This window comes from Diachasmimorpha longicaudata, chromosome 15, assembly GCF_034640455.1.
Source record: "Diachasmimorpha longicaudata isolate KC_UGA_2023 chromosome 15, iyDiaLong2, whole genome shotgun sequence".
NCBI lineage: Eukaryota > Metazoa > Arthropoda > Insecta > Hymenoptera > Braconidae > Diachasmimorpha > Diachasmimorpha longicaudata.
The window spans coordinates 4680557-4704733 of NC_087239.1; the positions used below are offsets into that span (position 1 = coordinate 4680557).

The 24177-nt window shown below is 45.0% G+C and overlaps 6 protein-coding genes across 12 annotated transcripts; 4 read left to right on the forward strand and 2 right to left on the reverse strand.

Annotated features, from left to right (window-relative positions):
* Positions 1-1422: 1422 nt before the first annotated feature.
* Dhc1 (Dynein heavy chain 1) lies at positions 1423-16448 on the forward strand. Its single transcript, XM_064134381.1, has 6 exons — positions 1423-1514; positions 1788-2033; positions 2303-2460; positions 2579-5826; positions 5914-6587; positions 6646-16448. Exons 2-6 carry the CDS (start codon positions 1830-1832, stop codon positions 16246-16248), a joined length of 13887 nt encoding a protein of 4628 aa, XP_063990451.1. The 5' UTR covers positions 1423-1514; positions 1788-1829; the 3' UTR covers positions 16249-16448.
* Positions 16401-18458, reverse strand: LOC135169428 (interferon-inducible double-stranded RNA-dependent protein kinase activator A homolog B-like). Of its 4 annotated transcripts, XM_064134457.1 has the most exons (4): positions 18087-18224; positions 17896-17972; positions 17454-17807; positions 16401-17362 (listed from the first exon to the last, which is right to left on the reverse strand). In XM_064134457.1, exons 3-4 carry the CDS (start codon positions 17796-17798, stop codon positions 16688-16690), a joined length of 1020 nt encoding a protein of 339 aa, XP_063990527.1. In that variant the 5' UTR covers positions 17799-17807; positions 17896-17972; positions 18087-18224; the 3' UTR covers positions 16401-16687. The 4 variants fall into 4 exon arrangements, with proteins under 4 accessions (XP_063990527.1, XP_063990525.1, XP_063990524.1 ...); XM_064134455.1 differs by lacking the exons at positions 17896-17972; positions 18087-18224 and adding an exon at positions 18320-18458; XM_064134454.1 differs by lacking the exon at positions 17896-17972 and having other exon boundaries at positions 18087-18270.
* Positions 18336-19227, forward strand: LOC135169434 (large ribosomal subunit protein bL17m). The gene is made up of 3 exons (XM_064134465.1): positions 18336-18575; positions 18650-18860; positions 19001-19227. Exons 1-3 carry the CDS (start codon positions 18336-18338, stop codon positions 19141-19143), a joined length of 594 nt encoding a protein of 197 aa, XP_063990535.1. The 3' UTR covers positions 19144-19227.
* LOC135169424 (2-oxoisovalerate dehydrogenase subunit alpha, mitochondrial) lies at positions 18709-22560 on the reverse strand. 4 transcript variants are annotated; one of them, XR_010300204.1, is made up of 10 exons: positions 21770-21900; positions 21226-21287; positions 21005-21166; positions 20735-20930; positions 20390-20551; positions 20121-20265; positions 19787-19990; positions 19367-19630; positions 19152-19303; positions 18709-19062 (listed from the first exon to the last, which is right to left on the reverse strand). XR_010300204.1 is itself a non-coding variant. In XM_064134447.1 (9 exons), the coding sequence occupies exons 2-9, from the start codon at positions 21277-21279 to the stop codon at positions 19225-19227; spliced, it is 1266 nt and encodes a 421-aa protein (XP_063990517.1). In that variant the 5' UTR covers positions 21280-21287; positions 22228-22560; the 3' UTR covers positions 18709-19224. The 4 variants fall into 4 exon arrangements, 3 of the variants coding, with proteins under 3 accessions (XP_063990517.1, XP_063990516.1, XP_063990518.1); XM_064134447.1 differs by lacking the exon at positions 21770-21900 and adding an exon at positions 22228-22560 and having other exon boundaries at positions 18709-19303; XM_064134446.1 differs by having other exon boundaries at positions 18709-19303.
* Positions 21276-21941, forward strand: LOC135169440 (uncharacterized). The gene is made up of 2 exons (XM_064134474.1): positions 21276-21566; positions 21742-21941. The coding sequence occupies exons 1-2, from the start codon at positions 21422-21424 to the stop codon at positions 21939-21941; spliced, it is 345 nt and encodes a 114-aa protein (XP_063990544.1). The 5' UTR covers positions 21276-21421.
* Positions 21906-23588, forward strand: LOC135169441 (HIG1 domain family member 1A, mitochondrial-like). The gene is made up of 3 exons (XM_064134476.1): positions 21906-22048; positions 22631-22754; positions 22839-23588. The coding sequence occupies exons 2-3, from the start codon at positions 22670-22672 to the stop codon at positions 23033-23035; spliced, it is 282 nt and encodes a 93-aa protein (XP_063990546.1). The 5' UTR covers positions 21906-22048; positions 22631-22669; the 3' UTR covers positions 23036-23588.
* Positions 23589-24177: the final 589 nt, after the last annotated feature.

Here is a 24177-nt window from a genome sequence, read left to right on the forward strand (position 1 = left end):
CCCGGCGGACCTGTTACGGACTGGTACCACTGGGGGAGGGCACCGGCCGGTCGATCTACATCTCCAATACTTGAAGTCTTTTTAAGGGCCTCAATAATTTCTCGGAGGACAACAATTCGTAGGATCATCCCCCAGGGCAGTATAATTATGATAATTAGGGCGTAGGGGTTCCCTCAGAGAAATAAGACACTAAAAATAATTTTTTCCCCTCCAATAAATTAATATTTCCGAGGAATAATCTTTTTCCTAGTGCATGATCAGAGAGGGGTACAGGGTTTTGCCAAATGTACCCGTTTGTCCTCGTGCGCGACGCCGATCGATGCTATCACGACAAGGGTTGGTAACCACCGGAATATATTGTTTTGGTCTTATTAACATTGGGCTGGAACATTTAGATTGAGTATATTCAAGAGCTGAACGATCAAGAGGGGGTCGTGGAGAAATCCCCGAAAGCCGAAGAACACTAGTTAGTATTGTATTACTGCACCAGGTGCATGAACAAGATTCACCTGGAGAAGAAAAAATCGGGAATTCCAGTGAATAGTTTAATTGGGAAAATCGTCGGCTGTGGGGATGACAACAGAGGCTGAAGATGAGGCGCGAGTAAGATTTATTTTCTGGAATAAATAAATATTAATAAATACATAAGTATTCGTTTAGCGATAAATAAATACTAATGTCTCGCATGTAGTTGGCTGTCGGGTGGTTCATGTAATTGTAGAAATATTATCGCGTTCATCAAGTGCCGCACGATAAAGAGATTCAATTAATCGAACCCAGCGTGGTGTCTATCACGATTTGCATGCTCGTGGCAACCGAAGGTCTAGGGTCATGCACACTGTTGGTAGATATTGCCCTGGAGTTTTGACTTTTATTGACTCTTTTGCAAATTCAAAGGAATAAAATAAAAAATATTGTTAACTCCACACAATAGATTTTTCCCTCTCCTGGAATTTTTTAATCACCAGCCCCTTCCCCAAAAAACCCAAGAAATTTCGGTGGAAATTTTGATGGAATAAGTCGTATAAAAAATCGAAGTTGACACATTCGATCACTAAAAAACCGACAGAATTATCAAACGAAGCCACTAAATCTCTTTGAATATTTTTTTGTAAGTATTGACACCTACCAGACACCCTTAATCAACATCCTGAGTCATAAATACCCTCGAAGAGCTGTTCGATTTGTTTTTCAACCACTGAAAACACCAGTTACTCTCCAAACGAAAAACTATCGACTGGAGCAGGTCTCTGAAAATGAAATAGAATAAAACGTGAAACTTGGTACCAGACACAGGGTGTTTCCTTGCCAACTCACCCTCTGACAGCGGTGGTGTCACGGTTATCGCCTTCACACGAAAACCTCGCGCCTCTGTGTGCCAGTTAGATTTTCAAAGCCCGGTAGCACGCAAATACGTGAATATGTTCGTACAGGGCCTGCGGCCTGGTGATAGATCTGACGGTTCTGATGAAGCCAGCGAGGAGGATGATGAGCTCAGTGATGATGCTGTTCAGGTTGCAGTGCAATTACCATAATACCATTCATTGCAGTTCGATATTTTTAATAAATAGAATAAATTCACTGGAAGAACCGAATGCTTTGTGAGAAAATTTGGTAACAAAATTGTCAAAGGAGATAAGTCACTGTTGCAATAATTATTAATGAATACTTCTCACCTGGAATGTGAATAGGCGATCACACTGACCAATGACTAATTAACTTCACTACTGTACTCGTGCTGTCATAATGAGGATTAACAGGAATAAATAGGATTGTCTGTCCGGTAGAAACGTCGTGAAGAATGCGAGAGAAAGGCCCGTCGAGGGGAGATGGATCCCCGATTGGAGTTCGCCTTCCAACTCCTGATGGATGGCACAGGTTTACCCCGTCACGAGGTGATGGACCATGTTTTCGAAGGGGACATGCTGGACGAGATAAATCAGCTTTTTCTGCCGCACATGAGGTCAACCCTTGTGTGGTACTACCAGGTGACTGAAGAACCTGAACAGCGACCCAATGACACAGTAATTCAGGTACTTTATTCCAGGATCAAGGATACTCTCATTTTTTATTCCGGTAGGAACTGAGAAGTGCCATTCTAACGTCCCCTCGGTTCCATTGCGCTTTTCAGTCCCAAAGGACGAAAATATCGTGGGCCACACAGGAGTCAGGTATTTTCTGACTCATGTGAATTTATGACTCGAGTCAGAGGCTAATTGACCCGAGGCCAATTTTTCTGTACGAAAATAATTGGAATGTCGAATGTTATTCGTAATTGAAGCCTCGTGATCTTATTAATTAGGGGCAGACCATGAAAGGAGGTACGAGAGGAACTCCTGGCAATCCAGCACCGAATAAATCCAAGGAAGTAAAGGAGCTGAAGGAACCAATCAAGAAGAAACTCTTCTTGACTGATGGCTGGCAGGTTCCTTGCGCAGGAGTCTGCATCTACATGTTCCGGTATTTACCCCTCCTATTGAATGGAAAATCCTGAGTAGATCATCTAGTAGAAGCTGAATAAAAATTATTCAGTAAAGTTTCCTCGAAGAATCAAGTGCACGTGTATTTTGAAAAACAGAATCAACACATCCAAACAACTGCCGGAGGAGGGCTTTCAGAAGGACCTCTTCACTGGTGTCATCAGCATACACAAGGTAGGCATTATAACAACGATTCAGCGAGTGGTGGAGCACGTGTTCATGGACGCCCTAGCCCACCCGGGTGGTGAAGAGGAGGAAGACTGCCCCATGATAAAGAGTCTCCTACTGCCAGGACTTCGCTCTTTCTGCAGTGCCCTGAAGGTATGTGAACTTGTTCTCGAGGAGGGAAACATATTCGACGATGGTGAGACAATGGTGGAGGAAGTCCACAATTTTGAGACAGCCAAGGCCCTGGTCTCCACCAAAGGAGTCGACAGGATTGAGGAGCGAGTGAGAATATGGATTAAAAAATTAAAAGATTTTATTCTAGAGAGCAAACAGGTGAGACGTGAGAACGATAACTCAGGCCCACAACAGGAATTGGAATATTGGAAACGCAGAGGAGCACAATTTAGTCAATTAGTTAATAAACTTCAGGACACTGAAGTGAAAATGTCTCTTCTGTGCCTCCAAGTTTCAAGGTCTAAGTTAATTAAAGAGTGGGTCGATGCCGAGGACGAGGTGACGTATTGTTACAATGAAGCTAAGGACAATGCCAAGTTCATTCAGGCACTGGAAAAATGCTGTCACTGTTTGTATCTCGATGATCCAGTCAAGATGAGAGACTCGTTGGTATCACTCCTCCAGACTGTCAGGCTCATCTACAGTGTCTCCAGGTACTACAACACCTCGGAAAGGACTTCCTCGTTGATGGTGAAAATCACGAATCAGATGATTGTGGCGTGCAGGGACTATGTGACGACCAGGGGCAGGGAGACCATTTGGGAGTTGGAGAGGATCACAGCTAAATCGCGGCTCAAGCACTGTCTGCGGCTTAATAAAGCTTACAGGGAGACTTACAGACTAGTTCGCTGTTCACCAGCGATCACGGAACAGGAGTTTTCCTTCTCCGAGACACAGGTGTTCGGAAGATTCGACTCGTTCTGTTCACGAATCAGGAAGATCCTAACAATGTTCGATCTGATCGACGATTATCAGAAGCTGTTCGAGAGGAGGATGGAGGGTCTGTTGCTGGGGGAGGCCCTGGAGGAGGCGACCCATGCTTTCGAAGAAGCTAAGAAGGTCGCCACAGGGAAATCCTATGATTACCTGGATCCAAGAAACACCGACTTCGACCGGGATTACGACGTCTTCATGTCTAAAACTGATGCTTTGAAAGCTCATGTAGGCGACATCATTGAGAAAAATTACACCGATGTCTGGGAGACGCCTCAGGGCATTCGTTTCCTCACGAGGTTTGAGAAAGTCAGCAAGAAAATTCCCCTGACAAAATTGGACGAGAAATACTCACTCGTTGTCAGGTACTGCGACAAGGAAATTGAGAGGACCTTGAAATTGTTCAAGAAGCAGCGGGATGATCCACCCCTCTCCAGACACCTACCACCAATCGCTGGGCGTCTCACTTGGGCGAATTCACTGAAGGTTCATCTGGACGAACTGGCGAATTCCGTGTCTGGTCATCCTGTTTTAAGGACACTTCCCCTCACCGGGGATCTCGTGAGGCGATACAATCACGCTGTCACCATACTTCTTCAATATCAAACAGATATTGCTGAAGTGTGGACTCACCAGAATTCCTGGGTGATTGAAGACTGTCTGAAGAAGACACTTCTTGCTATTGACAAGGAGATGAACAGGATCAAGGTTAATCTCGAGGGGAGAATTATTCTGCTGCTCCGTGAGGCCGATTGTCTGGCCAAACTCAACCTGGAGATACCGATCGTAGCGAAAACAATTTTAGTCAAACGAGATCATTTCACTTTGAAGCACGATTCCCTGCAACTAGTCATCGAGGAATTCGTCTCGACGGCACGAAGGGTCAAGCTAGAAGTGAGACCCTTGTTGCTGCCTCATCTGGTTCGTGTTGCATCACTCCTAATGCCTGGACTGAAGACATTAACGTGGACGAAGCCAGGGTGGGAGGAGTTCTGCCAGCAGTGCAGACAGGAGATCGAAGTGTTCGATGTTCTGATAACCAGAGTGCACGATGTGTACGCGAACAGGATTCTTCAGGTGCTCGTTAGCATGCAGAAGATCACTCTCCACGCTTTACCGGAGGATGAGCCGTGGTGCATCGAGGAGTTTCTGGAGAAGACTGAGGAAGCCTGCAGAATAGCAGCAATTGATCTTCACAGGAGGAGCCAGATGGTGGAGGAAGCGGTGGAGGAAGTCCTGCAGCTGGTGAAAAATGCAGCTGATAGTTTTAAAAATGCTGGTGAACCGGATAATTTTGAACTGGCCAACGGTGATGGGCCACCAAGTCAAGAAGCTACTGAAGATGGATCTCAGCAGCAGCAGGATTGGACTGTTGTGTGGGCATGTTTTGATGATCCACACCAGTTACTCACTGCTACTGGTGGTGGTCTTTCTAAGAATATGCAGGAAATGGTGAAGAACGCTGTCTCTGAAATGCGGAGATATTATTCCCGAAAAGTTGTTGATGTTCTGATCAAAGTAACTAGAAGCTCATTGGACTCGATAAGACGTAGATTCGTGCGTGAAATTAATTCAGAGGGGGTGCCACGTCCTGTGTTCCTTCTGCATGCAACCCTGATGATTCCGTCGGTGGTGGTGAAGCCCAGCCTCGAGGAGGTGCAGGAGACACTCACTGTAGCTGGTAAAGCTATTGCTGGGGTATCCAAGGGTGTTGCACAGTGGAGTGCTGGGGGTCATAAGAGTTCCTGGCGCGGGGCACCCTGGGCACCGAAAAAAAATCTCATGGACGTGGTGATGAGAGCTCAGGTGCATGCGGAAAGAAGACGCGACGAGGAGCCCGAGGATCCGAAAGTCCGTAGACGACGATTATTCAAAATTATATCTGAAGATCGTCCGAGCTTTCCCATACAGCAACGAAATTTTCATAGTCTGGTTATGGAGAATAAGGAGGTCGTCAAAGTACTGTCGATGTTGAGCTCGTGCACTCAAGAGTTGAGACAGGATTTGACTGAGTTCTTGGATCAGTGGACACCTTACAAATATCTCTGGAAGAACGAACGAAGTATGCGGGAGCTTCTGAATGTATCCTTGTCGGAGTTTGAAATTACCTTGAGGAAGCACAGCGAACTTGAAGACAAATTGTCAACTGAATCAGATGTAGCGTATTTCGGATCGGCAATAGCACTACACACGGAGAAACTTAAGTTCGGTTTGTCTACAGAGATCAAAAGTAATTATGCTTTGTCGTCTTCATCTTCGTTACTCCTTATCGTCATCAGTTCACCTGTTCCCCGTTTATTTAACGTTTGATTTACAGATTCCACCCACAAGATCGGCCAAGTAATGAAGAAGAAATATCGCAGGGAGATGGAATACGTCTACGCGGTGATGAACGAAATGGATAGGAAACTAGAGCGACAAATTCGCGATTTGGATGATGTCAGACTCATCATGGAGACACTGAAGAAAATCAGGGAGCAGGAGGTTGACATGGAGCTGAGGATCGATCCCATAGAGGAGGCCTTCAATATTGTCACCCGCTACGAGGTGCCTGTTGACCAGGAGTGCCTGGAAATGGTGGAGACACTGCGGGAGTCCTGGGGACAGATACTGGCTCGGGCCCACCAGAGTCACGTACTCCTGTTGCAGCTCCAGCCGCAATTCGAGGAAGAACTCAGAAATAATTTGGAGAAATTCCGAATCGACAATGAAGCTTATTGCGAGGAGTACAGAACCAGCGGACCGATGCAGACGGGATTGACTCCACGCGAAGCTTCTGATCGGCAAATTCTGTTCCAGAATCGTTTTGATGGAATGTGGAGAAAACTTCAGGCTTATCAGAGCGGTGAAGAGCTCTTTGGTTTACCCATCACCGATTACCCTGAGCTTTCGCAAATTCGGAAGGAGTTGAATCTACTGCAAAAATTATACAAGCTGTACAATGATGTGATTGACAGAGTCAGCAGTTATTACGACATACCCTGGGGGGAGGTAATGCTCGTTGTCCTTCACCAGGTCAGTACCTTTTAATCCCTATTTTTTTTCTCAGGTAAACATCGAAGAGATCAACAATGAACTCATGGAATTCCAAAACCGCTGTCGAAAATTGCCGAAGGGCTTGAAGGAGTGGCCAGCCTTCTTCGCTCTGAAGAAGACGATAGACGACTTCAACGACATGTGTCCGCTCCTCGAGTTGATGGCCAACAAAGCGATGAAACCTCGTCACTGGCAGCGCATTGTGGAAGTCACCGGTCACACCTTCGATCTAGAGAGCGAGGGATTCTGCCTGAAGAATATCCTGGAGGCACCGTTGCTAAAGTACAAGGAGGATATCGAGGACATCTGCATCTCCGCGATGAAGGAGAAAGACATAGAGGCGAAGCTGCGACAAGTCGTTAACGAATGGTCTTCACACGAATTGACTTTCATGACGTTCAATAACAGAGGAGAACTGCTGCTGCGAGGTGACACAACAGCGGAGACAATCGGCCAGCTGGAGGACAGTCTCATGGTTCTGGGATCGCTGATGTCGAATCGTTACAATGCACCGTTCAAGAAACAAATACAGCAGTGGCTGTCCGATCTCTCCAATACGAATGAGATCCTGGAGCGTTGGCTGCTGGTGCAGAACATGTGGGTTTACCTCGAGGCTGTATTCGTCGGCGGTGACATCGCTAAGCAGTTGCCCAAGGAGGCCAAGAGGTTCAGCAAGATTGATAAGAGCTGGCAGAAGATAATGCAACGGGCGCATGAGACACCAGGCGTTGTCCCCTGCTGCGTCGGTGATGATCTGCTCAAGCAGCTTCTTCCCCATCTTCAGGAGCAGCTGGAGCTCTGTCAGAAGTCCTTGAGCGGTTACTTGGAGAAGAAGCGAATGATGTTCCCACGATTTTTCTTCGTGTCAGACCCAGCACTGCTGGAGATCCTTGGACAGGCCTCGGACTCCCACACGATCCAAAATCACCTGCTCTCGATATTCGATAACACGAGGTTCGTCAAGTTCCATGACATCGAGTACAACAAGATGACAGCTATTGTATCGTCGGAGGGGGAAATTATAGTTTTGGAAAGGGCTGTGAGGGCTGAGGGATCGGTGGAGACGTGGCTGATGCAGCTTTTACAAACGTCACAGCAATCTCTGCACTCGATTATTCGTCAGGCGAATCTTATGATGAACGATCAAAATTTTAATCTTCTGTCGTTTCTGGAGAAGATGGCCGCCCAGGTCGGTCTTCTTGGAATCCAAATGATATGGACGAGAGATGCTGAGGTCGCCCTGATGCAGGCCCGCGCTGACAAGAAGATCATGGGAGAGACGAACAATCGATTTTTGGAATTATTGAACACTCTGATTGACCAGACAACCCGAGACTTGACCAAGATTGAGAGAACGAAATTTGAGACACTGATAACAATTCATGTACATCAACGAGATATTTTTGATACCATGTGCCGGCTCAACGTGCGGACGGTGACCGATTTCGAGTGGTTGAAACAGTGTCGATTCTACTTCAAGGAAGACCTGGACAAAACAAACATTCATATCACAGATGTCCAGTTCATCTATCAGAATGAATACTTGGGATGTACGGAGCGTTTGGTGATCACACCTCTCACAGACAGATGTTATATAACTCTAGCTCAGGCCCTCTCGATGTCGATGGGGGGTTCCCCCTGCGGCCCCGCTGGAACTGGAAAGACGGAGACCGTCAAAGATATGGGAAAAACCCTGGCGAAGTACGTGGTAGTCTTCAACTGCTCCGACCAGATGGATTACCGAGGCCTAGGAAGAATCTACAAAGGTCTGGCTCAAAGCGGAAGCTGGGGATGCTTCGACGAATTCAACCGAATCGAACTGCCAGTACTCTCAGTGGCTGCCCAACAAGTGGCCGTTGTCCTGGCAGCGAAGAAAGAGAAGAAGAAGCAGTTCATCTTCACTGATGGTGATCAGATAGAGATGTGCCCGGAGCTCGGAATCTTCATCACCATGAATCCCGGTTACGCAGGGAGAAAGGAACTTCCAGAAAATCTGAAGATACAGTTTCGAACAGTTGCCATGATGGTTCCAGATCGACAGATCATCATTCGAGTGAAGCTCGCCAGTTGTGGATTTCTGGAGAACATAACACTCGCCAGGAAGTTTTATACTCTTTATAAACTGTGTGAGGAACAGCTGACCAAGCAAGTTCATTACGATTTTGGATTGAGGAATATATTGTCGGTTCTGAGGACTCTGGGGGCGGCGAAGAGGGTCAACAGCAAGGACACTGAGAGTACCATTGTAATGAGAGTTTTGCGAGACATGAATCTGTCAAAATTAATAGACGAAGACGAGCCGCTATTCATTTCCCTGGTAGCCGACCTCTTCCCGAATCAAGCGCTGGAGAAGACGTCCTATCCTGAACTGGAGACAGCCATTGACAATCAGGTACAGGAAGACGGTCTCGTGTACCATCCTCCCTGGGTTTTGAAGCTGATTCAGCTGTACGAGACTCAACGCGTCCGGCATGGAATTATGACACTGGGGCCTGAAGGTGCTGGCAAAACCACTTGCATCCACACCTTGATGAAGGCCCTCACTCAAATGGGAGCTTGTCACCGGGAAATGCGAATGAATCCCAAGAGTATAACAGCAGCACAGATGTTTGGACGGCTTGATGTAGCCACGAATGACTGGACAGATGGAATTTTCTCCGCTCTCTGGAGAAAAACCCTGAAGTTGAAGAAGGATGAGCACGTTTGGCTGGTTCTTGACGGCCCAGTGGACAGCATCTGGATAGAAAACTTGAATTCAGTGCTCGATGACAATAAAACCCTGACACTGGCCAACGGTGATCGTCTATCAATGGCCCCAACTTGTAAAATTATATTTGAGCCTCATAATATCGACAACGCAAGCCCTGCGACAGTCTCCAGGAACGGTATGGTCTACATGAGCTCCTCCGGACTGGATTGGAAGCCCGTGGTTACCGCGTGGCTGAAGAACCGAACTCCACTTGAACAAAACGTCCTCGAGAAAGCCTTTGACGAGTCGTTCCTCCAGATCTACACGTGGTGCACTCAGACCCTGGTGCTGACGATTAAAGTACTGCAGACTAATATCGTCAGGCAGATGCTTTGTCTGCTGGAGGGAATGGTTCCACCGGAAGTACCTCCCGAGGAGGTCGATGATGACGACGATGAGAGGGACAAGCCCCAGCCGATGACAGGGGAGCGACTAAAACGCCTCTACATATTCGCCCAGATCTGGGGCATCGGGGCGTTACTCGAGACTTCAGACAGACTGAAGTTCGACGAGTACTTGAGCACAAACTTCGGAAGTCTGGACTTGCCAAAGTCCGAGAAATACCCGGAAGCCGGAATTTTTGATTTTTATGTGAATGACAAGGGCAAGTGGGACACCTGGACAACACTCGTCACCAATTACACATATCCTGATTATGCAACACCAGATTACAGCAGCATTCTCGTGCCAATTGTTGACAACGTGAGGATTCAGTATCTCATTGACATGATCGGTAAGAAGGACAGAGCGGTACTGCTGATCGGTGAACAGGGCTCAGCGAAGACAGTCATGATGAAGTCTTACATGAAGGGAACCAATCCTGACACGACACTGGGGAGATCCTTCAACTTTAGTTCAGCAACGACTCCCTATCAGTTCCAGAAGACCATTGAGAGCTACGTAGAGAAGAGAATGGGCAACACCTTTGGTCCTCCCGGTGGCAAGAAGATGCTGATCTTCGTGGACGACATCAATCTCCCAGAGATCAATGAGTGGGGCGATCAGATCACCAATGAGATCGTCCGCCAGACGATGGACATGAAGGGATTCTACTCGTTGGAGAAACCCGGAGACTTCACGACTATCGTTGATGTTACGTTTCTGGGGGCTATGGGTCAACCAGGAGGCGGAAGGAATGACATTCCTTCCAGATTGAAGAGACAATTCTGCATATTCAATTGTACCCTCCCCAACGATTCATCGATCGATAAAATTTTTAGTGTTCTGGGTGAGGGTCACTACAATGCCAAGAGGGGATTTTCAACGGAAGTGAGAATGCTGATCAAGAAGATGGTGCCTCTGACGAGACTACTCTGGCAGAGGACGAGGGCAAAATTGCTGCCGACGCCAGCGAAATTCCATTACGTCTTCAATCTTCGGGATTTATCGAGAATTTGGCAGGGCATGATTGGCACGTTGTCAACTGTCATTGAAAAGGAGAGTCATCTGATGCTCCTGTGGCGGCACGAGTGCAGCCGAGTCTTCAGCGATCGCTTCACCATTCAGGCGGACAAAAACTGGTTCGATCAGGAGGTCAATGACATCGTCGTTGAATACCTGGGGGAACAGTACACCGAGATGATGGGGAAGAATCCAGCATTCGTGGACTTCATGAGAGATGCCCCGGAGCCAACCGGAGAAGAGGGTGAGGACGCTGATATGGAGTTGCCCAAGGTCTACGAGCCGGTCTTCGATGATCAGACACTTCGAGATAGACTGGAGATGTTCCTCGCACAGTTTAATGAAATGCAAAGAGGCGCAGGAATGGACCTGGTATTTTTCCCAGACGCAATGCTGCATTTGGTGAAAGTCTCACGTGTCATCAGACATCCTCGTGGGAATGTCATGCTGGTAGGTGTTGGTGGCTCTGGAAAGCAGAGTCTCACCAAGCTATCGTCGTTCATCGCAGGGTACAAGACATTCCAAATCACCCTCACGCGATCCTACAATGTCACCAACTTCCTCGAGGATTTGAAGTTCCTCTATCGGTCCTGCGGAGGACAGGGTAAAGGCACGACCTTCATATTCACGGATTTGGATATCAAAGAGGAGGGCTTCCTCGAGTATTTAAATAATATCTTGAGCTCCGGTGTTATCAGTAATCTGTTCACAAGAGACGAACAGACGGAGATCATTCAGGAACTGACGCCGATCATGAAACGAGAGAATCCAAAAAGAACTCTCAATAACGAAGTCGTCATGGAGTACTTCCTCCAGAGAACCTGTCAAAATCTTCACGTTGTTTTCTGCTTCTCACCCGTTGGCGAAAAATTTCGGAATCGTGCACAGAGATTTCCAGCATTAATATCTGGCTGTACTATCGATTGGTTCCAGCCTTGGCCCCGCGATGCCCTGGTACTCGTTGCTGATCACTTTCTTCATGATTTCGAAATAGCATGCAGCCCCGAAGTGAAGAAACAACTCGTCGCTGCTTTGGGATCAATTCAAGACGTTGTTTCAGAAACATCTGCCGAGTATTTCCAGCGATTCAGGAGAGCCACCCACGTCACCCCAAAGTCGTATCTCAATTTCATCGGGGGATACAAAAATATCTATCGATCGAAGCAACACGAGCTGGGGGAAGGGGCTCGACGGATGGACACTGGTCTAGCTAAACTCGAGGAGGCCTCGATATCCGTCGAACTCCTGAAGCGCGATCTCGCTGTGATGGAGCAGGAGTTGGTAACAGCATCAGAAAAAGCAGAGACAGTACTTCTGGAAGTTACTGAGAGAGCCACCCAAGCAGAGTCTTTCAAGAATCAGGTGCAGAAAGTCAAGGAGAAGGCAGAAGCCCTAGTCGCGAATATCGCTGAGGAGAAAGCCCTCGCCGAGCAGAAACTGGAAGCCGCTAAACCCGCCCTAGAGGAGGCAGAAGCCGCCCTGAACACCATCAAACCAGCGCACATTGCGACAGTTCGAAAACTGGGGCGTCCCCCACACCTGATCATGAGGATCATGGACTGCGTTCTGATTCTCTTCCAGCGGAAAATCAGTCTCGTCATTCCGGACGCAACAGCTCTGTGTCCAAAGCCGTCTTGGGCTGAGTCTCTGAAGATGATGGCTAGCACAACATTCCTCCTTCAGCTCCAGAACTACCCGAAGGATATCATCAACAACGAAATGGTGGAGCTCCTGCAGCCGTACTTCAAAATGGAGGACTACAATATGGAAACAGCTAGACGAGTCTGTGGTGATGTGGCTGGATTGCTGTCGTGGACGAAGGCTATGGCGTTTTTCCACTCGGTTAACAAGGAAGTCCTCCCACTGAAGGCCAATCTCACGCTGCAGGAAGCCAGGCTGAAAGTTGCGATGGAGGACCTGGCAGATGCTGAGAGAGAACTCTCCGAAAGAGAAATGGCACTGCAGGGGGTGAAAGCCCAGTATGATGCAGCTGTCTCCGAAAAACAGCGTCTCACTGACGCAGCTAATGTCTGTCTGAGGAAGATGACAGCTGCTACAGCGTTGATCAACGGTCTCGGTGGTGAGAAAATTCGATGGACCGAGCAAAGCGGAGAGTTTAAAATTCAATTGGGAAAACTCGTTGGAGATGTCCTCCTGGCGACTGGCTTTCTCTCTTACTGCGGACCTTACAATCAACAATACCGATCGCGTCTTGTCAATTGCTGGATGAACATCTTGACAACTCGAGCCATTCCATTTACCAAGGACTTGAATATCATCAATATGCTGGTGGATACTTCAACAATATCGGAGTGGACGCTTCAGGGACTTCCTAACGATGAACTCTCTGTTCAAAATGCCCTGATTGTCACCAAGTCATCATCGTATCCACTGCTCGTCGATCCTCAGACCCAGGGAAAAATGTGGATAAAGAATAAAGAGACCTCGAATGAGCTGCAGATCACGTCCCTGAATCACAAGTACTTCAGGACTCACTTGGAGGACAGTCTGTCCTTGGGAAGGCCTCTCCTCATCGAAGATGTCAATGAGGAGCTTGACCCAGTTATCGATAACGTTCTCGAGAAGAACTTCATAAAGTCTGGATCCATCGAAAAGGTCATCGTCGGGGACAAGGAGTGCGATGTAATGCCCGGGTTCATGCTCTACATAACGACAAAGCTCCCCAATCCCGCCTACAGTCCTGAGACATCAGCCAAGACATCGATAATCGATTTTACAGTGACGATGCAAGGCCTTGAGGATCAGCTCCTGGGTCGAGTGATCCTCATGGAGAAATCCGAGCTTGAAGCGGAACGTGTGGCATTGTTTGAGTCCGTCATGACTAATCAGCGATCCATGAAGGATCTGGAGAGCACTCTGCTGCATAGATTGACCTCTTCAGAGGGGTCTCTCGTCGATGATGAGGCTCTCATCGGTGTTCTGAGGGAGACCAAGTCAACAGCTGAGTCTGTCAACGAGAAACTTCAGGTTGCCGCCCTCACTGAGAAAAAAATCACGATAGCCAGGGAAGAGTTTCGTGCTGTTGCTGCTCGAGGTTCAATTCTGTACTTCCTAATCGTCGAGATGAGCAACGTCAACGTCATGTACCAGAACTCGTTGAAGCAGTTTCTCACCATATTCGATAACTCGATCACCAAATCGACGAAAAGCAACATAACGTCGGAGAGAATTGACATTATTTTGGGTCATTTGACGTACGAGGTGTGGGGATTCACCCTGAGGAGTCTCTACGAGCGTCACAAGTCCTTGTTCACTCTCATGCTAGCCATGAAGATAGACTGTCATCGAGGAGCCATATCCCACGCCGAGTTCATGGCGTTTATCAAGGGTGGAGCATCCCTAGATCTGAATGCAGTAGCTCCAAAGCCTTTCCGCTGGATCCTGGACATCACTTGGCTGAACCTCGTGGAGATTAACAAGTTGGAAGTGTTCTCCGAGATCTTAACGAAAATTGAATTTTCCGAACGTGAATGGCGGCTCTGGTACGAGAAGGAAAGACCAGAAGAAGAGGAATTGCCCTGCGGTTATCAGAAGAGCCTGGATGTCTTCAGGAAGCTCTTGCTGATCAGATCCTGGAGTCCTGACAGAACTCTCTCCCAAGCAAAACGCTACATCGTTGAGTCCCTCGGAAAGGACTACGGCGAAGCCAAGATTCTTGATCTGGACGCTACATGGGCTGAATCAGAACCAGAAACTCCCCTGATCTGCATTCTCTCGATAGGATCTGATCCAAGTCCATCGATAACAGCACTGGCCAAGCTGAAAGCCCTGACCCTGCGAGCGGTTTCCATGGGTCAGGGACAGGAAGTCATCGCTCGAAAATTAATCACCGACGCTATGAGCACTGGGGGTTGGGTCCTCCTCCAAAATACTCACCTCTCCCTGCCATTCTGCACCGAAGCCATGGAGACTCTGGTGGAGGCTGACAACATTCACGAGACCTTTCGTCTGTGGTTGACGACCGAGGTCCACGCTCAATTTCCCATCGGGCTCCTGCAAATGGCCATTAAATTCACGAACGAGCCTCCCCAGGGAATTCGTGCGAGTCTCAAAAGGACCTACCAAGGCGTCACCCAGGACATCCTCGACTATAGCACCCAATCCCAGTGGCCACCCCTGCTCTACGCCGTTGCTTTTCTTCATACAGTCGTTCAGGAGAGGAGGAAATTTGGCCCTCTCGGTTGGAATATTCCCTATGAATTCAATCAGGCGGATTTCGCAGCGTCTGTTCAGTTCATCCAGAATCATCTGGACGACATGGATCCCAAGAAGGGCGTGTCCTGGCCTACTGTATGCTACATGCTTGGAGAGGTTCAATATGGCGGCCGGGTCACAGACGATTTCGACAAACGACTGCTGACGACGTTCACCCACGTCTGGTTCTGTGACGTTCTCCTGAGGCCGGGGTTCGAGTTCTACAAGGGATACAAAGTCCCCCAGACTCGGATAATCCAGGGGTACATGGAGTACATCAATAATCTCCCAGCTACTGACACACCTGAAGTCTTTGGCCTGCACTCCAACGCCGATATAACTTACCAGATAAACACAGCGAAAGGCATCCTGGACACTATTCTCAACGTTCAGCCGAAGGAGGGTGGCTCCCAGGGGGGAGAAACTCGGGAGAGTGTTGTCTACAGACTGGCTGACGATATGCTGGGAAAATTACCGAAGCAGTACAATCCTTTCGATGTTAGGGATGCGCTGCAACGAATGGGAGCTTTGCTACCGATGAATATTTTTTTACGACAGGAGGTGGACAGGATGAGACGAGTCATAGCCGAGGTACACTCCACCCTGACGGATCTCAAGCTAGCCATCGACGGGACAATCGTGATGTCCCAGGGGCTGAAAAAATCACTGGATTCCATGTACGATGCGAGAATTCCAGAGAAGTGGCAGAAAATATCCTGGGAATCGGCGACTCTTGGATTCTGGTACACTGAACTTCTGGAGAGGGATGCACAGTTCCGGCACTGGTGCAATCATGGCAGACCGAATGTTTTCTGGATGACGGGGTTCTTCAATTGTCAGGGCTTCCTCACGGCCATGAGGCAGGAAGTCACCAGGGCGCATAAAGGATGGGCCCTGGACTCTGTGGTCCTTCAGAATCTGATCACTCGGTATAATAAGGAGGACATCAGGGAGCAGGTGCAGGAGGGGGTTTACGTGCATGGACTCTTCCTCGAGGGGGCGTCCCTCGATCGTAAGTCGGGGAAATTGGTCGAGAGCAAGGCTAAAGTTCTCTACGAACAAATGCCTGTCATCTATATTTACGCTATTAACACGACAGCGGGGAAAGACCCGAAATTGTACGAGTGCCCCATTTACCGGAAGCCCCAGAGGACCGATCTCAAGTATGTGGGGTCGATAGACTTTGAGACAGATCATAATCCTCGACATTGGACGCTTCGAGGGGTCGCTCTACTGTGTGATATTAAGTAAAAAATTTAAGTGTCATTTGTGCAAAATATAGGAATGAGACTATTGAAAATAAGGTGTTGAACCACAGCCCAAAAACTTTTTTTCGTCCCACTTATGTCCTATATTTTCCGATCTCTTTGTGAACGAAAAATAAAAAGAATCACATCTTCACGTAGGAAATTATAATATTTTTATTAATTATCAAAATAACAAAAGCCATGAAAGTGATCCTTCATGATATATGATGTGGTATTGACACAATTTTCGATAACATTAGCCCACATATTTGTCTAGTATTGACAGATAATCCCGAGGGAAAAATGTAAGTTGCAACCTTACATCAAAAACAGTTGAAGTATGTCATCCAACATTCGAACGACAACACGCAACGTCTAAACATTAATTCCTCTGGCCAAAAGAAAGTATTTCATCACAATGTTAGCTCTCGCAAACTCAAGCTTTACGAAAATAAGATGATGAGATGATCGATTAATTTGAGATAAACTTGCACCTGGAGTTTCCACGCGTCTTCGTTCCCCGAGCAAATCTCAATGATTTCAGGTGTCGTATCCAACGACAGCAATTGCAAATTCTCACTAATGACTCCCTGGTACACTCCAATATTCAGAGGACTCAACAGCTCCTGAAACTGTACTCTGAGTTCTTCAAACTCCAAGGAATCCTCCCTTTTCCTGCAGTCTTTAAACAAATCCGTGAATTCTTTTAATTTCTCGATTGTAAATTCGATCGCACACTCGGAATAACTCGTTTTTAAATTGGAGTGGAAAGTTGATAATTTAGCACCGAGATTCAGCTTCATGGCTGTGATTCCTTTCTGATCGTTGTACAGTTTTTTAACTTGTTCAGTGACAGCATTCACCTCATCGTCCAGCGTTCCAGCTCTCTTGAGGAGCAATATGACACTCGACTTGCTGGCATCATCAGCAACTTCGGTTATGCGTTGTAGCATTTTTTTTGCAGCCAAATGTTTAGCCTGTTTTTTGGTCGTTGATATGCCTTCCTCGCGGAAACTGGCTACTGCACATTGTATTGTGAATATTCGAGCATGCGGTGGACCAACGTCACTCACTGTGTTGTATACCGGCTCCTCGAGTTTGTTGTCAGCACATAAGTCCTGAAATAAAATAAATACGCCCTGAATATCATAAAATTCCGGAGACGACTCAAATACTCAGATACTTCATTGAAACAAAAAGGTTCAGTACTCGTAAGGCCCCAATGGCATTCACAAAAGGACCATTGGGATCCTGAATGTATGATTCAGGCTTCGGCCGTAGTGGAGGAGACCTCACGGGGAATTTGGCTGGAGACGCTGGCAGTGACAGCAAGCCCTGGTGCTTGACGATAGTGTCCAGCATGTTGGCAGCAGCTGTATGCTTGGCATCCTTTTTGCATCGTCCAGTTCCTTCGGCAAATAATCCATCGCACATCACCTTATAAGTAAACGTATTTTCATGAGATCCACCGCCATCATGTATAAGCTCGTAATTGGGAACAACCCCCTTCTTCACCATCATCTCCTGGAGGACTGAGGTTGGGGTTTTCTGCATCTTCCGTATCTGTATCAACAGTTCCCCATTAATTACCAGCTCATGAGGTTCTCCGAGACAAATTGCGATGGAAATGTGTCAGTGTGGACGATATAACCTGTTTTCTACTGTACACAACTCAAACTCCCCTGAATAATCACGTATGTCTACTCGTTATCACCTAGAATATGACTTCTGCGAATCAAAAAATGATTCTGTAAATATTTCATGCCTCTCGAGGCAGTCGGTGAAGCGTAAAAAACGTTAGAACGAGCGAATGGTGAAGACGAGGTGGTGATGAACATTTACCTTAGCCGGTGGCTCATCACAATCGATGTCATCACCACCCATATGTACTATATGAAGTGATTGGTGGTTGGAGAAAATGCTTCGCTAATCAATTAACGCTAGAGAAATTATTATCACGATAATTGAGGGCGACAGGCCCTATAGAAACATACTGACTTTATTTATCTAATCAACAAAAAAAAAAAAAATTCACAGTTATTGGGGGGGAGGGGGAGGTTCTGAAATCTTCTTACCAACGCATAGTAACTCATGTTGTACTTAGCATTTGGGGAACGTCCGAAGAATAGCAAAATGAATCAAGCAAACGTAAATAATTTAGTGTCAAAATTGAGGTTTAATGTGCAACCAAAGTACAGGACCTTAAGAAATACCGATGGACTCGAAGGGCGTATGCGTAAGATCCAGAAAACACTGACCGCCTTGTTGAAATACGAGAGAATCGAGTTGAATTGGAACCGGGGTGATGAGGTTCGAGGTTATGTCGATCGAGTAAGTTTTGTCTTTGGAATTATTTATTAATGGGAATTAATACTTGATGTAGTGACATGGGGTTTTGGGTGTAGTTGATTTCTGAGGCTGTTCGACATGGCCCCACTCACAAGGAGACAATGGAGCTAGCGGATTTCTATATACTTGAAAAACAACTGGTCCACAAGCTCTTCAAAGTTCTCGCTCCACGATATCAGGATTACACCAGCTCGTACACGAAAATGCACAAAATACAAAGGGATTCTCCTGGGCGTTGGTATAAAAGGGCAGTTCTGGAGTTGAGAGGTTCGTCAAGAAGTCAATTAAATAATTCCCCATAATTATTTCCAATTTTCCAACGTTCCAATCAAATTATCGAATATTAAATTAAGTAATAAATGTTTTTAGGCACATTTTTTAAAGAATATTCTTTATTTTTGTTATAGGAAATCCATATCCTGGTCTAGAACAGCCCAATCCCTTCGAAAAGAAGCTCCTTCACAACGTCCTGTTGGACGAAGCCAGAAAAGAAATGAGGCTACAAAAATATCAGGAAATGGCGGAAAATCTAACGAAACCGGACGTATAAAATGTTACCATCTCCAGAATGATCACCTAATGATTAACTTCCTAGATTTACTTGTAAAAAAATAAAAATACGAATGATGATTCACGAGGTTTGGAATTCCTTCAAAGGATAGTGCTCGTGGTACTCTTTCAGATGACGCTCCATGGCAGCCATTTGCCTCCTGAAAAAAGTACAAAAGAAGTGCGAAGAAAATATCTACCATCAAGGGATGTATGACACGTACTTGATATGATATGGTGTGTCCTGATAAACATCAGAGAACAATTCCCTCCAATTGTGCTTAAGTTTCTTCTCAGCCTCTTCGAATTCCCTCAAAAATTCTTTTCTGACTGATACCTCGAGTTTTTTATCGCTCTCGTCATCCCACAGTTGATGATTCTGGAGATACTGACGAAGTTTAGCTATTGGTGACTCTTTACTCCACTCGTTGATTTCATCCTTTCCACGATAAGCTGAACTGTCATCGGATGTGCTGTGGTGACCGACTCTGAAGTACATATTTTCATTTGAAAAGTATTTTTTAGTCGCATAAACTCAATAAGACAAACAGCTCATCATTAAGATTAAAATTCCATTCTCGGTTTCAAATGGATGAGTCCAACAATTTTTTAATTTCTTTATAAATATGAAAACAACTAATTACCTGTAGCTCATAGCTTCGATAAGCACTGGCTTTGTCTCTTTAATACAAAAATCTCGAGCCACTCGAGTGACATGATGCATGGCAAACACATCATTACCATCGACTCTAATAGTATTTATACCGTAAGCTGGGCCTCTGGCCGCTATTCCATCGCCTCTGCACTGCTCTGGGGAAGGTGTGGAAATGGCATATCCATTATTTCGACTGGGAATAAATTAACATTCAGGATAATAGCTGAACACATTCAAGTGTACGAATTAAAAGAAATGGTTTGGATAATCAGTTCTCTTTAAGTCAATTTAACTCGTTAATTTCCATTTGGTGATACACTCACCAGATGAAGATGATAGGGCAGTCTAGAGTCGCTGCGAAATTGAAAGCTGCATGAGCATCACCTTCGCTGGCTGCACCTTCTCCGAAGTAACAGACAACACAGGCGTTTTTTTTCGCTCGTTTAATGGCGTACGCGGCCCCCACAGCTGCAACATAATTTAATATTTAAAAAAATGAATAAAATTAGGTTTTTCTGCCGAAAAAAAGTGTTCACTGAACGAAATGATCATTTTTAATTGAAGTTCAATAGAAACATTCTACATGACATACCCTGGGGTAGCTGAGTAGTAAGAGGCGATGAAATAGTCATGTAATTCAGCTTCTTTGAGCCATAATGCACCGGCATCTGTTTACCCTTTCCGGGATCTTCGTAATTTCCGTAACATTGATTTATAAATTCAGAGTATTTGTATCCACGCCATAGTAAAACACCTATAGAACGAAGAACATTAATTATCAATTAATTTTAATTGTGTCAGCAAAGAACATAGATTATTAAAGTTTGTCGTCATTTTAAAAAACTCCCTGGCCTCATAATTCATGAAAAATTCATGAAAAAATGAGTAATCTTCTATAAATAATTCAAGAAACTGTTAATTAACATTTTTATCTCACCAGCCTCTCTGTACTGGGCATAAATAGTGTCCTCCAGTGTCAAACCAGCGGCTGAGCCGATCTGCAGAGCTTCTTCTCCAGTGCTGGTCATGTAGAACGATATGCGCCCTTGTCTTTGGGATTCGTAGAGAATTTTGTCCATTGTTCGAAGTCTCACCATCGATTCGTACATTCTCAACAGCAAGTCATTGTTAATCTGATTGAAACAAACAAATACGAACTCATAAAGGAAATTCTGAATCTCCCAATTGTAGATTTTGTTAATAATACCTGAGCATCGGCCTGCGATACTTGACAATTTGGTGATGATAAAACTCTGTAAACTGGTATCGGTTCATAGCTTTCACTGTTCACAAACTTCAACGCATCTGTGAATGTTGTGTTTATCCCTATGAATTTAGGTTCCCCGATTACGCTGCTGAGAGACCGCGTCTGCAAATGTCGATTAAAATCAAATTACGTTTTTTTTTAGGGCTGTTGGGAGTACTCACGAAATTTTTGAATGCAGGAGATTTGAAAAATTTGAAGTAGGTTTGGGCAGCCATTTCTTTGACTAGGGAATAGTAATTTAATCGTTGAATGAAACTGTTACTTCGTAGCGAACACGCGTGATTTTACGTAATTTCTTATCACGTATGAGAGGGCACGCTCGACTTTCAATATGCTCTAATTATATGTACATGATTAATGCTGATTTCGGGCGACTATTGTGATCAGCAGAACATGCTGGAGAACATTATGCTACGATACAATGTCCAGTGTTGTCCAGTAGCTGCTACATGTGTGAGAGAATTTTTTGGCAATTTGGAATCAGTTTTCAACGTTTTTGGAAGTCAATCAATCAGATTTTTGATAATAAGTTTAAAAAATTGAGAATTTCTTAATTGAAAAATTTTTGTCCCCTTTTTTGTTGATAAATTAATAGCTAATTATTCAATTTAGTTGCGTGACAAAATTGAAAGATTTCTCCACAAGAAAAAATCGATTTAAAGTTTTATGTCCATTAGATGTATCTAACGTGAGAAAATCTATAACCTCCAATCATTGGGAGACCTTGGGAGCTCCGGCCATTCAGTGCAATAGAACCTGCACGGCTGCACGTCTGTTAGACCCCAAACGCTCGTCCGCTCTAGCTAAGGGAGTTAGTCGCAAACGAACCGCCCAAAGGAACGTCATTATTGGTCAGTGGGAGAATTTGGTCGCATGACTTATGTCGAAAGTATCACGTCAAAGTCAAAGGATAGTTATCAGCTGGTGTTAAAAGGTATATGTAAGAGCTACCTGGATTAATCGTCAACCTGCTGAACAATTTCGGTATGTATGAGGTGATAAAATATTCATATATGCAAAGCATGAATACTAATGAATGAGAAATCCTCAAAATTATTGCCAATTCATCACTGAAAATATTTTAAATATCACATCGCTCTTCTCGAGGTCTTTCACTTTGTTGCGAGAATAAAAAGTAGATATTGTGAGTCAGAACTTCTAACCTTCACATCGCTGATGTTCTTCATGACCTTGAACTGAACTGCTCCATTCTCCAGGATAATTGGATGATCATACTCGTCGCTTTTTATGTTTTTACGACCTCAAACGTCGATATTTTACGAAGGAAATTTTTAAACATTGTTTGCCATGTATGATGCAATCGCAAACTTGACAATTGGTGTTCCCAGACATGTGATAAGATTGGACAGAAAAATCTAGCACTTTCTTTGATAAATTTTGAGGATTCTTCTTCTATTCCCAGTGGGATTAATGCAAAATTCAAGTTTTTCATCATGAACAATGAAATATAAAAATAAAAATAATAATAAATCTCGACTGAACTTTCTCAGAAAAATCACTAGTTCTTTCTAATCCACATTTTCATGCGCGTTCCTGTCGTTTCAGAATAGCAGAGCTTAAAATAAACAGCAAAAAAATTCCATAATGACTGCTCAGGAGATAATCCTGGACGAGAGCGGATCTGCAGCAGCCATCCGAAGGCTCAAGCAGAATCCATTTCTACTCGTGGGTAAGACAGAATCAAAAATCCAGTGTAATAACTTATGTAACTGGCACTGTAGGTGATGAGTAAAAATTTTTTTATCGCCTCCAGGAATCGGTGGTTTCCTGGGGACTGCGGCATTCGGAGTCTACAAGTTTCGGACTCGTCCCAAGAATATGGGAGCAGCTTTCTTCCTGGTGCAACTTCGAGTAGCTGCACAAGGAGCAGTTGTCGGGAGTCTCACTGTGGGAATGGTCTATGGAATGCTGTCTAAATATGTTTTCAAATCTGACGAGAAGCCAAATTGATGAGTGTGATTGAGATAGATTATTTTTCCCTAGTTAGTTGAATTATTTAAGGCTCATGTTGAAACTCAAAGATAATTAAGAGGAGAAGTGGATGAATGCAGTGAGCCAGAGGAGAAATTCTGGACTTGATAGAATATCTTTTTTGTAAACGAGAAAAATCGCAGAAATTGTTTTTTTTACGTTTTTTTTTTTGACTTTTATTACCTATATTGCAATGAAGTTTCTCGTTTGAAAATTTTTTATGTAAAAAAATCTCGTAATTTTCCTCGTACGGTCACTACTTTCCTGAACGAAGCCCGAAAGGAAGTTTAAATCTATTTATTATCGTAACCACTTCTCTCTTAAGTGGATCCTCATTGTATCACTAGACCACAACCATTTTATTTCCACGAACTGTCCTAACACTCAATAAACCATAACATTTTTCGTATTTTAACCAGAGCTGGTCTCCAAAAATCAACTGATTAGTGCCGAAAGGGAAAAGTATTGTAGTAATAATTTATTTTTGTGGACACGAAAGATCAAAGACAAATAAATTCTGAAGATTGATAAATTGGTTTTCCACATTTCTCACGAAAATTTATAAATTCCATTCTCAGCACGACACTGAAGATCAGAGACCTGAAGTTGAGCAGCAGAAGAGCAGAGTTCTCCGACGAACCAGCAAAAATTCATATTTTTCAATACCTTCATGTCATGGAGAATCGTTTGCAGTTCAATAATTTATTTGTCTAATTATTAATGCGGGGGAAATGTGGCACCCTGAGGTGAGTACTTATGTTCGATTTATAATTATTTCTTTAAAAATAAATGAGAAACCAACGAAATATTTTACCATCAGTGGAAACGAGTACAAACCTAGTGCACATGATGGAAAGGGTTTATATTCGAAAATAAATTACCTGTCGGCTACTTATATACGAACCTTTTTGCAAAGGGCTCATATAAATCACCCACGTTAATGTTAGCAATCACCCCGGGCTGTGGGCGGCGCCATCGAGGAGTTTGGCAGTTGGCAGCGACCAAAAGATTCTGAACTCACCCCATCCATTCGATCATGAATCCATGAAATTACGAGTTATTTACGTATTACTCACCCCTATTCATCCCCAACCTACGAAAGGCCATGAAACTGCCCTTTC